Source organism: Petaurus breviceps, unplaced genomic scaffold, assembly GCF_028583685.1.
Source record: "Petaurus breviceps papuanus isolate PSGF00001 unplaced genomic scaffold, PetGlider_PUasm1.0 91133, whole genome shotgun sequence".
In the NCBI taxonomy this organism is placed as follows: Eukaryota; Metazoa; Chordata; class Mammalia; order Diprotodontia; family Petauridae; genus Petaurus; species Petaurus breviceps.
In genome coordinates, this window is record NW_027187419.1 from 65,274,118 (window position 1) to 65,287,083 (window position 12,966).

The window sequence follows — 12,966 nt, forward strand, 5'->3', positions numbered from 1 at the left end:
TTCCCTAGAAATTTTGTCTACAAACTGTTACAGAGGCAGAACATTATAATCTTGTAATTTCTGTTCTTCAAAAGTGCTGCTTACCAATTTTTTAATAAAATCTTAAGAATTGGAAGGGATTTCAATGATGTGTTTGGTTCCTGTTCAAATCATTTAATATTCCTGATAAAGTTAAACATCTTTGGACACTCCATCCAGTGAGAAATAATTTACCACTTCCTTAGGTAGCCGTAACAATAAAAGCAATCCCCAAATGGAAGTTTTTCTTCATGTTAAACTAAAACCTGTCTCCCTTTGACTTCTCATACATTGGCTCTAGTTCTGTCTTCTCAAACCTGGCAGACTAATCCCATTTCAGATATTTGAAGACAGCTGTTATTTCCCTCCTTTATCTCTGGTAGAATGTGTCTAGTTACATTTAGTCATCATATACCATAGCTTTGTTACCTCTCACTGTCTGTGTCACCGAGCAATAGATGAAGTATATTATAGTTGTGTTCTGACTAGATCAGGGCATGCTACTTTTGTTAATGCATCCTGGTATTTACATCAGGATTTGGGGTGCTTTGGAGGGGGACTTTTTTTGATCGGTAATTTCATTGTTATAGGGAACTCCTGATGAGGAGACTCCTAATACCAATACGGTTAAGCATTTGCTCAGCACCTTTTAGTCTTATGCAGTTGTCTTAGGCACTAAAAGATGAAGTAATTTGCCCAGGGTCACACAACCGGAATATGTCAAGGGCAGTATTTGAACTCAAGTCTTTCTGACTTTGAAATTGACTGTCTTCTGTTCCATACTGCTTTTCTCAGACAAATCTAGCACCAGGAAGGAAGACCCAAGCGCTGCAAATATGTTTAAGGAATGTAAGGAATTCAGACTGTCCATAAGTATCTTATAGCCAAGATGTTTTATAGTTTGCATCATTCACAAAATTTACTGTTCTTTATCAAGGAATGAGCCTTTGTGAACTTAGACCAGTAAACTTCCCTGTGGCTCTAGTATAAGGACAAGAGGTGGGATTGAGAGAAATACTCTGAGCCAGGTACTGAACTGCTTGAGAAAAAAAGGGAGAATAACCTGGAAGACTAAATAACTGCCACCATTATCTGGATGGGGTATTATATTTGGATAGAATGATTTCATGAGGAGGGACTTGTATAAGTTAACAATAGTCCATTAATTCATTTAATCAGATGTTTATTGAGGACCTCTTGTGTGCAAAGTAGAAGTATGCTGGTTAGGCAAAGACAAAAATGAAGCAATTCTTCTATGCTCTTTATTGTAGAAGGGGTTGTAGTGAGAATATGACGTATTCACAGCTAAATAAATACATAATCATTTGAGGAGGGGGAGAACATAAATAGCTTATGGGATCAGGGTAGTCTTCAAGCACTTAAGCCTGAAAGATAAGGATTCTGAAAAGCAGAGATAGATGAATGAATGAATGAATGAAAAACCATTTATTAAACTCTCTGTGCCAAGCATTGTGCTTGGTATACCAGCAAAAAAATGAAGAAAATTCCTTTCCTCAAGGACCTTACATTCTAATAGGGAGATGCAACACATATAGCAAAGTGGTATCCAGGAAAAGGGTAGGTGCTTTGGTTTGGAAAGTTATAGGGATAGTGAGATTAACACACCCTTACCAGGAGTGATGACAGTTGATTTAGTTATGCATAGTTCAAGAACTAGAAAGGGAAAGGGAATGTGAAACAAGGGAATGGCTGCATGGTGGCTTGACAGCTAGTGAAGAGGTACAGTTAGTGAGAAGGTGGCCAGAGGGTGAAAGGAAGCATGACTGAAGCTGATCCTAGATGTAATAGGTTTCTGAGAAGAGTTCCAATCTGCAGAGAAGGCCCCAGGGTGGAAGTTTCAGGCATGAAACTGGTATGGTTCTGGTAAAGAGGGAATGCATTCTAGGTGTGGAGAACATCTTGTACCAAGTACACAGAGACAGGAAATAAAATGCCAAATATGGGAAACAGCTAATCCTTTAACTTTATTTTGGTGTTTTTGGTTTCTATTGTAGTAATTGTGTAGATTGTTTTATAAGTTCTGCTCACTGCAGTATGCATCAATTCATGTAAGTCTTTGGTTTTTCTGAATTCCTTATATTCCTTATATCTTGTGGTACAATACTATTTCATGACATTCATATGCCACAGTTTTAAGTTTCCTAATTGATGGGAAGCCACTTGTTACCACTTTCTATTTTTACTACAAAAAAGTGTCACTGTGTATATTTAAATATATAGGGGAGGCTTTCTTTTCTATTTTTGCCCTATTTGGGACAGATACTCAGTAGAGAGATCTCTGGATCAAAGGATATGAACACTTTGGTGACTTTTCTTGCATAATTCCAAATGGCTTTCCTAAATTGTTTGGACTAGTTCATAGCTCCATGAGCAGAATGTTACTGTACCTGTCTTATGTGTTCATAATTTATTTATAGTAGAGACAGTTGCTATCGAGGGTTTTTGAATATGGAAGTGACAAAATCAGGTTTCTTTACTTAAGATGTAGAGCAGTGATTCTCAAATTTTTTGGTCACTTCTACACTTTTTAATTATTTTTTACACTTTACACTTTTTAATTATTATAGACCCTCTCAAGAGTTTTTGCTTATATCTTTTGATATTAAATATGTTCAAAATTAAAATATCTTGGTATTTTGAAAATAATTTGGGCCTCAAGTATCCCTTGAAAAAGGATCTTGGGAACCCCAGGGTCCCTGGACCTCACTTTGAGAACCTTTGGTATGGAGAATGGCTTGGAAAAAAAGGATATTGGAGAAGGCAGTGAGACCAGCAAGGAAGCAGTTTTGATAGTTCTGGAAAGATGAGGAGAGCTTGAGGTAGGGTGGTAGCAGTGTGATGGAGAGAGGGGGACAAATGAGAAACATATTGTGGAAATAGAATGGTCAGGATTTAGCAGTTGATTGGATATAATGGGATAAGAAAGAGGGGAAGAGTCAAAGATGATTCAAGGGTGATATAGTTAATAAGAATAGGAAAGTTTGGAGGAGGGGCAAGTTTCAGGGAAACATGAGGAGTTCCATTTTCTCTGTGGACATCCTGGTGGTAATGTCCAGAAAGCAGTTGGCAATACAGTACTAAGACATTAGAGGACAGTTCAAATCCAGTCACAGACCACTTAGCAGCGCTTGGGCAAGTCACTTAACCTTATTTGCCTCAGTTTTGTCATCTGCAAAATGAATTAGAGAGGGAAATGGCAGTGTCTGCCAAAAAAATCCCACCGGGGGTCATGAAGAGTTGAACACAACTGAAATGACTGAACAACAATGACTAAGATGTTAGAGCTAGATATATAGAGTCAGGAGTTTTCTTCATAGAGGTGTTCATTGACCCCTTGGCAGTTGGTGAGATCACTGAGAGAATAGAGAGAGAGAAGAGAAGAGGGCATGGGACAGTAATTTAAAGAGCACATATGTTTAAGGGGTAAGAGACAGATAATGGTCCACCACTAGAAACTGATAGGCAGTAGCCTTTGAAGAAGGTCAAAAACCAGGAAAAAAGTAGTATCTGAAAACTTAGGGAAAATGGGGATCTAGGAGGCACTGTCAAAACCTTGTCAAGATGAAGATGACTGAGGAAAGATCATTGGGTTTATCAGTGATCTGAGTGGTGAAGTAAGAAGCCAGATTGCAGAGGATTGTTAAATGGGAAGATGAGCAGGAAGCAGATGGAGGTAGCTTGTTAAAGTCTTTCTAGGTGTTGGCAGTAAAAGGGAACAGAAATGTAGGATGATTACAGGAGAGGATAACAGTCAAGGGAAGTGGTTTTTTTATGCATAGGGTAGACCTTAGTATTTTGTAGCAGCACACAAAGGAGTCATTAGATAGGAAGATAGTAAAAATGTATATGTGTATGTGTGTGTGTGGGGGGGCACATACACATAGACATGGGGAGGGGAGAGGAGCAAATGTGTATCAAGTTTCTGGAGGAGATAAGAAAGGATAAAGATCATGGGCACCAATAGACAGGAAAGTGGAAAAGAGGGATTGATTGGCTTGAGAGTCAGAGAATCTGGCAAATCACTTCATGTCCTGAAACCTCAGCTTTCTTATTTGTAAAATAAGTTGGTTAGGACAGGCTGACTTTTGATGTCCCTTCCAGCTCTAGGTCTGTGCTTTTACAAAGGAAAAGCATTCATTTTCCTCAGACTGGACAAAAGAGAGAGAGCACAGGTGAAACTCTGAAAGAGATTGAGATAGAGAAGAGAGAAAAAGGGGTCTCTAGCAGATGGCCTCCATTTTGTTTGTGAAGTAGATGTGGTGACCTGAGAATGAGAAAGGTAAGGGTAGTATAGAGGGACTTCAGGAGAGAGGAAAAGGTTTGAAACCAACTATTTCATTCAGTAAGCATTTTTAAAATAATACATTTTTTCCCCAATTACATGGGAAAACAATTTTCAACATTCTTTTTGTGTGTGGTTTGTTTGTTTTTTTTTTTAGATTTTTCTTTTGCTTTTTGGAGGGGGGAAGGTAGGGCAATTGGGGTTAAGTGACTTATCCAAGGTCACATGGCTAGATTTTTGTTAAATGTCTGAGGCTGGATTTGAATTCAGATCCTTCTGACTCCTGGGCTGGTGCTCTATTCACTGCCTCACCTAGCCACCCCTTCAACATTCTTTTTAAAAAAAATTTGAGTTCCAGATTCTCTTCTTCCTTCCCTCCCCTTTTTCTGAGACAATAAGCAATTTGATATAGGTTATACATGTGCACAGTGTCATGCAGGTAGTATTAAACAAAACATTTCCATATTTGTAATGTTATGAAAAAACACAGAAAAAAAAAAGCCCATGAAAAAATGGTATGCTTCAATCTGCATTCAGACTCAATCACTTTTTTCTCTGGAAGTAGATAGCATTTTTCATTATGAATATTTTGGAATTACCTTGGATCTTTGTATTGTTCAAAATTCATTCACAGTTGATTATTGTACAATGTTACTGCTACTATGTAGTGTTTTCCCGGTTCTGCTCACTTCACTTTGTATCAGTTCATGTAAGTCTTTCTATCTTTTTCTGAAAGCCTTCTCATCATTTCTTATAGCACAATAGTATTCTACTACTATCATATACCATAACTTGTTGAGTCATTCCAATTGATGGATATCCCCTCAATTTCCAATTCTTGGCCACCACAAAAAGAGATGCTATAAATATTTTTGTGCATATAGATCCTTTTCTCTCTTTTTTTTATCATTCTGTTTGGGTTACAGACCTACTTGTGGTATTGTTGAGTCAAAGGATATGCACGAAGGATAGCCCTTTGGGCATAGTTCCAAATTTCTCTCCAGATGGTTGAATCTGTTCACAACTCCAGCAGTGCATTAGTGTCCCAATTTTCCCACATCCCTTCCAATATTTATCATTTTTATTTGTTTTCATATTAGCAGATCTAATAGGTGTGAGGTGGTACCTCATTGTTTTAATTTGCATTACTCAGTGATTTAGAGCATTTTTTCATATGACTAGATTATTTTGATGTCTTCATCTGAAAACTGCCTGTTCATATCCTTTGACCATTTATCAATTGGGGAATGACTTAAATTCTTTTAATTTGACTCAATCCTCATATTTGAGAAATGAAGCCTTTATAAAAAACATTTGCTATAAAACATTTTCCCCCACTTTCTGCCTTCTAATCTTGGCTGCATTGGTTTTGTTTGTGCAAAACCTTTTTAGTTTAATGTAATCAAAATTGTCCATTTTACCTCTTGTAATGTTCTCCATCTCTTGTTTGGTTCTTGCCTTATCCATAAATCTGACAGGTAAACTAATCCATGCTCCCCTAATTTTCTTATTGGTATCATCCTTTATGTCTAAATCATGTATCCATTTTGACCTTATCTTGCAAAGTATCTGGTATGAGATATTCAACAAGCACTTATTAGGAACCCACTCTGTCCTAGATTCTGGAAATGTGAAAATGAAAATTATCCCTGCACTTTTCAGTCTCATTCTTTTGAGGGAGACATGTATTTATATGAATAAATACAAAATAAACACGGGGGAGAGCAGTAGCTTTTGGGGAATCAGTAAAGTCTGTAGAAGATCTTGCTTGATCTGGATCTTGAAGGAAGTGAGGGATTCTATGTGGTTATTAGGAGGGACTGTATTCCAGGCATGGGGATGAGCGATACAAAGGCATGGAGATGGAATGTGGTGCGTGAAGAACAGCTAGAAGGTCAGTTCGACTGGACCATGGAGTTCAAGAGGGGGAGGAATATAGAATGAGGCTGGAAAGATAGGTTGGGACCATGTTGTAAATGGCTTTAAAAGCCAGAGTTGTTGGTATTTTATCATAGATACAATAGAGAGCCATTGGAATTTGAGTAGGGGAGTGACCTGGTTAGATCTTAAAGAAAATTGCTTTTGGTAGAATATACTACACACATGCACAAAAACACACTTATTTTGACAGTATATATTATATAGGATGGACTAGAGTAGGGGAGATTTGAGGTAGGGAGAACGGTTGGTAAGCCATTGCATTAGCCCAGGTGAGACATAATGAGAGCCAGGACTGAGGCTGTAAGGTGGTGGATGTGTGAATAGTGAGGAAGACATGGAGGCCAGAAATGTTATGGAGGTAGAAAAGGAAAGATTTGGCAATTGGTTGGATGTGTAGGGTGAGGGAAAGTGAGAAGTCAAGAGAAATACAGAGGTTGTGAACCTGGGATATTGGAAGGAAGGAAAGGAAATAAGCATTTGCTAAGTGCCTGTTATATGCCGGTTACTGTATTAGGAGGGACTATGTTGCAGGTATGGGAATATACAGTGCAAAGGCATTAAGATGGGGGATGGAGTCTAGTGTATGAGGAGCCGCACAATCAGGTCAATTTGACTGGACCATGGAGTTCAAGAGAGGGAACAAATAATTTTACAGATATATCATTTGCTCCTCACAATAATCATGGGAGGTAGTGCTATTATTATAGCCATTTTAAGGTTCAAGAAACTGAGGCAAGAAGAGGTTAAGTGACTTGCTCAGAGTCACATAGCTAGTAAATATCTGAGGTCATATTTGAACTCAGGGCATCTTGACTCCTGGACAACTGTTCTATCCATTCTATCCACTGTGCCACCTAGCTGCTCCTAAAGTTAAGTCATCTCTAACTTGAGTTAAGCAAAATAAACAAGGTCATCTAAGGCAAAGTTTTAAGAACTTTGAGTACTTTTGAGTTCTCAGTTATCTTATTTAGAGAAGTGATCTAGAAGATTAAAAAAAATTATGGGAATGTCAAAGACAGAGAGGAAGGAGAGGTCAGAGAAAGATAAGAATTGGGATGGTGGATAGAATTGAAAGCCTTAGGATAAGGATTAATTGCTACCTTTGGTAGCTAGTGATTCTTCCAGTTTTAAACCTACCTATCATTTAGCTCCTGTTTTCCTCTTCTCCACAAGAGACCTTGCTAGAAGCCTTGATAAAAATCCATATTCACTATATATCCAAGGCATCCCCCAATTTACTAGTATAATAGTATTGTTAAAAGGAAATTTGGTTAATAAGAACTTTAAAAAGTTTTGATACCTTTTAATTTTTACATCACCTATATTTCCCAATAGATTCCTTCCCTCACCCCTCTCAGAGAGCTATTCCTTATGACAGAAAATAAGAGAAAATAAATAATTAAATAAAACTAACCAGTATATCAAACTGTGTGTATTCAACTCTTATTTGTCTGTTTTCAGTAACAGTGAAGTTTATCTGCTACCTGTTCCTTTTACCCCTTTCCTCCATGTTTGTACATTCTTACATACCCTAGTTGTGAAAAACTGCAGGTTCCACCTACTTTTTCCTCTTTATAGTAGTGGATTACTTCTTTCCCTCTCTTCCCCCAGGCCCTCAAAATAAAACCAGTCTACTCTACCCCTGCCCTCTCAGGACCTCTGTTTTTCTTATATAACTCTTGTTTTGATACAGTCCAGACTGTAGTTCCTTATTACTTGAACTTCTTTTTGGATGCTTACAGGAGTTTTTCTTTAACAGAGAAACTCTGCATTTTGACTATAATATTTTAAAGATTTTCCTTTTGAGTTTCTTTTACAAGGTGATCATTAGATTCTATCTTTATTTTACTCTCCAGCTCTTAACAGTTCTGGGTAGTTTTCATTCTTAATTTCTTGAAATATAGTATCCAAGCTTTTTTTTTTTAATATAATTTTCATTGAGTCCACTGATTCTTAATTTATCTCTCCTTAACCTATTTTCCAGGTTAGTTTTTGATATCAGATATCTGGGATTTTCTTTTATTTTGTCAAACTTTTGATTGTGTTCTCATATTTCTTGCTGTCTTATGGAGTCATTGATTTCTTTTTGATTTAGTCTAGTTTTCAAGGATTCTGTATTTTGGGTAAGGTTCATCACTTTCTGTTCTACGTTATTTATTCTCTTCATGCTTTACTTTTATTTTTTATCTTTTGCTTCATTTCTTCTGGGTAGTCATGTGGTTCTCATGGGAAAAATCTTTTTTTTTTTTCATTTTAGTCTCTGCTTATAGTTGTTCTACAGTTAGATTTGCAATAATTTTTAATACTTTTCTTTAAAAATAATTTACTTGTGTCTCCAAATTTAGTTCCTAAATTGGGGCTTTGTGCCAGGACCATGCTTACTGATGGGTTTTTGGATGGGGTGGTTAGTTCTGTTTGGTCTTCCTGTAGTTCTTGTTATGACCTTAAATTCCCTTGGTTCAGCACCTCTACATCTTTGAGGTTCATAGTGCTGGATCTCTAAGACCCTCTATGGTGTCACAGGGCAGAGATCTTAGAGCTTCATGATCCTAGACTGTCTTATTCCCAAGTAAAGCTTCTGGTAGTTCTCCCTAGGGTTTCTAAAGTCCATGTGTTGGGACTCTCTGACCACTCTTAGGTTTTCTGAAGGGAGCCCTTTACTTTAACTGCCTCTGGATGCCCTAGCTCTGGCTTTGTTTGTGAGTTTCCCCTTTTCTTTTGATGGTAGGCTTTTGATTTTTTGTGTAGTTCTGGAGTGGAAGGGATCATTTACTATGGTTTGTTGGATTTCTTGGTCATTATTTGTTCTGATGTGAATTTTAGGGTTTTGCTGGCCTGTCTCAGGCATTGATTGTGAAACCTGGACATTGAACCTCTATTTGTTTCAGTTTCCTCATCTGTGAAATGGGGATGATAATAATAGCACCTACTTCTTGTGGTTATTGTGAGGACCAAATGAGATATTTGTAAAACACTTTGCAAATCTTAAAAATTCTACATAAATGCTAGCTATTGTTCTCTTCCTCTTCCTCATTATTAATTAATGATCTGGGTGGCCTGCTTTACTGTTGCAGGTAGCCTTGGCAGGAAACTCAAAATTCCATAAACATATATTAAACATTTATGTGCCAGGCACTGTGTCTCAGCACTGGGGTTACAAAGAAAGGCAAAAATGCTCCGTGCTCTAAAGGAGCTCACTTTTTAACCAAGGAGACACTATAACTAGATACATACAAGAAATATACACAATAGATGGAAGGTAATCTCAAAAGGGAAGACATTAGCTGTTGAGGGGATTGGGAAGGGTCTTCTCAAGAAGGTGAGATTTAACCTGAATCTTCAAGAAAGATGGGAAAACTAAAAGGAGAGGTAGGAAAGTATTCCAGGAGTTCTGGGACATGGTGTGTCTTGTGAGGAACAGTAAATAGGCCAGTGTAGTTGGGTTTGTAGTGTGAAGAAGGGAGTAAGATGTAAGAAGATGGGAAAAATAAGAAGGGGCCGGATTGAGAAGAGTTTTAAATGACAAACAGGGTAGTTCATATTTGATCCTAGAGGTTAATAGGCAACTCCTAGAGTTTATTGAAAGGCAATTGTGGGGGGGGTGGATGGTTTGGTCATATTTGTACTTTAGGAAGATGGGATTGGAATGGAGAGAGACTTGAAGCAGAGAGTTTATTTAGAAAGCTGTTGAAATAGTCCAAGTGAAACATAGAGCCAGAATTAGAGTGGTGGGAATGTGAATGAAGAGGACATACATGAGTAGAAACAAGATTTAATAACCAATTGAATATATGGGAGTAGTGTGACTTAGGAGTCTAGGGTGATATGAAAAAGATTGCCTTTTAAAGAAAGAGAGGAATTCTTTGAGGTAGAGGTAAGGAGAGTGCAATCCAGGCATGAAGGAATGATCCATATACAGGACAGGGAAAGGAGATGGAGTATTGTCTTTGAAGAAGAGAAAAGGCCAGTTTGGTCATGTTACAGAGTGTAAGAGGGAGAGAAATGTCAGGTGAGGTTAGAAAGAGAGGTAGGAGCCAGGTTGTATAGAGCTTTAAAAGCTAAACTGGAATTTACATTTTAAAATAGAGGCAATAAATAGGAAGCCATGTAGTCAGCTCTGTAGAAATTCCCTTTGGCAGCAATGTGTAGGGTGGACTGGAATGGCAAGAGACTTAACAGGAAACCAGGTTGTGATAATCTAGGCAAAAGGTGAGTGCCTGAACTGTGGTGGCAACTGTGTCAGTGGGGAGAAAGGACCAATGTGTGAAAGAGATTGTCTAGGTAGAAATGATAAGATTTGGCAGCTGATTGTATATGTAGGGTAAAGAGGAATGGAACTATATCTGTGTATGGGGGAATCATCTTCATAGTCAAAGGTCACAAGCATTTATCAAATAAGTGCTTACTGTGTGCTAAACCCGGGAGATATGAATACAAGCAAAAAAGAAAGATCCCTGTGCTCAAAGAGCTTACATTCTAATTGGACTAGAAAACACTTAAAAGGGAGGTGAAAATAGGGTGTATAGGGCAGAGAAAGTAGGTACTTGGGCATTTGCATAAAGATATTTAAACCCTGATGATAAAAGGGAGCTGATGAGATCATAAGAGAATTGAGAGAGAGAAAAGATAAGAAGGCCCTGGACAGAGCTTTGGGGGACAGCCACAGTTAGTGGGCACGACATGGATGAGGATCCAGCAAAGGAGAATGAGCAGTACTGGTCAAACAGGTAAGAGGAAAACAGAGCAGTCACAAAAACCCAGAAAGAAAGAGATGGGTATCCAGTCAGTTGCTAAACATTAATTAAGCATCTACTATGTGCTGGGTACTGTGCTAAGAACTGGGGATACAAACAAAAGTGTAAGTCCCTGCTCAGTTAATTTTCAGGGAAGTATGATATGAGGTTGTGTTCTGAGGGGGAGGGGGCACAGGGTTCTATGGAAGCTTGAGGAGAGGTGAGAAGGTTTGGCACTCTTACTTATTAGGAGTGAAGTATCAAATTGATAAGGGTTGAGTAAAATGTTTGCTTTACTATAATGAGGGCCCAGTTGAGATTAGAAGTTTGTCATAGACTGAATAAACGCAATCTGCTGCTTTCCCTCAGCTTCATTCAGCAGCACATGAATAGAATGAAGGAGGTGGATGACTGGAGTAATCCAGAATTATCCATGTTTTATTGTACTTTTATTTATTTAATTTACTATTTTGTTAAATATTTCCCAATTAACCAGATTTAAGTCTGGTTCAGGCTGTACTCAGGAGTGTTGTAGACCATATGTGACTATATATGACTTATGCAAATGGCACTTGCTTGGCAGTTTACAGTCTTGGAAGGTTGTTTCAGGGTACCAAGGAAATTAAATGTATCCAGAGTCACACAGCTAGTTTTTTTCTGAGATATGACTTGTACTGAGATATTTCTGACTCTTAGTCTCTCTGTCCCCTATAAAATGGCTCTCTAAAATGTGGCTAATATTTCTAAAATGCTGATGAGAAAGAGATTAATAAGAATTTTACAAAAAACTAATATATACTCTATTAAATTTTATTTTTAGATGACAGTTATATAAAGAACGTTTCAGATAGACTTCGAAAGGCTGAGACTCATCTCAATGAAGTCAGAAACAAAATTTTTGCTAAGCTTCAACCAAAACTTCATTGTAAGTTAGGTAAGTAATTTGCAGTGGTGGAAACTGTTCTTTTTTTTTTTTTTTGTAGTTGAAGAGTTTCTTTAGAATATGGTCTCTAGACTTTTAAAATCACAGACCTTTAGCAGTTAAAAATTTTGAGCATGCACTCTAACATTTACTTATAAATTGTGTTCATATATTTCTTTCATAAAATGCAAAATATGCACAAAAATTGAAATTAAAATGAATGAGATAAATATGAAATTTTATTAATGGTACAAAACCCTTTTTTCTTTCACTAAAAGTATTAATACTAATGGAGCATAATAATAATACTATTTTTAATGAGGATGGTATGATTAAATATGCCCCATTGTTTTATGTGTCCAGGAGGATGGGATGGACCTTGTTTTTTGGAGACTAGGTCTTCCTATTTCACCAGGCTCAAAATACATTGGCAACTCATGGGCCTAGTCCCACTGCTAATGGCATTGGTTTTGATGTGTTCCATTTCCAAATAGGCTGATTTAGCCCTCCTTAGGCAGCTTGGTGACTCTCCACAACTAAGGGCTTGCTGTATTTGTGTCCAACTTAGTGTGGGACACCCGATCAATTGTTCAGTTAATTTGCTCAATATAGTTTGCCAAGCAGATGATTTTTTTAAAAGATAATTTTTATCGAAAAGTACGATAAAACAATCAAGTAATATAGATCACAATAGTCACTGGTGCCTAACTCAAGAAGTTGAAGAGCAAAGTAGGGATAATGGATTCCCTGACCTCGGGAGTCATATCTCTGATTGGATGTCCCATAGACATCTTAAGTTCAGCATGTCTAAAATGAACTCTGTATTTTCCTTTCAAACCTTTTTTTCTTCCTAAATTCCCTATTCCTGTTGAGATCACATATTTCCAGTGAACCAGGTTCAAATTTTAAGTGTCATCTTTAACTCCTCATCTACTATCCCCTTTGTCCAGTGTGTTGTCATGTCCTTTTGATTCTCCCTTTATAACATCTCTCATATATGGCCTCTTCTCTTCTCTTCTCTTCTCTTCTCTTCTCTTCTCTTCTCTTCT

The 12,966-nt window shown here is 37.5% G+C and overlaps 1 protein-coding gene across 1 annotated transcript in view; it reads left to right on the plus strand.

Annotated features, from left to right (window-relative positions):
* USPL1 (ubiquitin specific peptidase like 1) overlaps positions 1 to 12,966 on the plus strand; it is a 37,296-nt gene that overhangs the window by 7,045 nt on the left and 17,285 nt on the right. Inside the window, exon 5 of the mRNA XM_069080178.1 lies at positions 11,816 to 11,929. Within this exon, the coding sequence (XP_068936279.1) occupies positions 11,816 to 11,929 (114 nt within the window). The remainder of the gene's footprint in view (positions 1 to 11,815; positions 11,930 to 12,966) is intronic.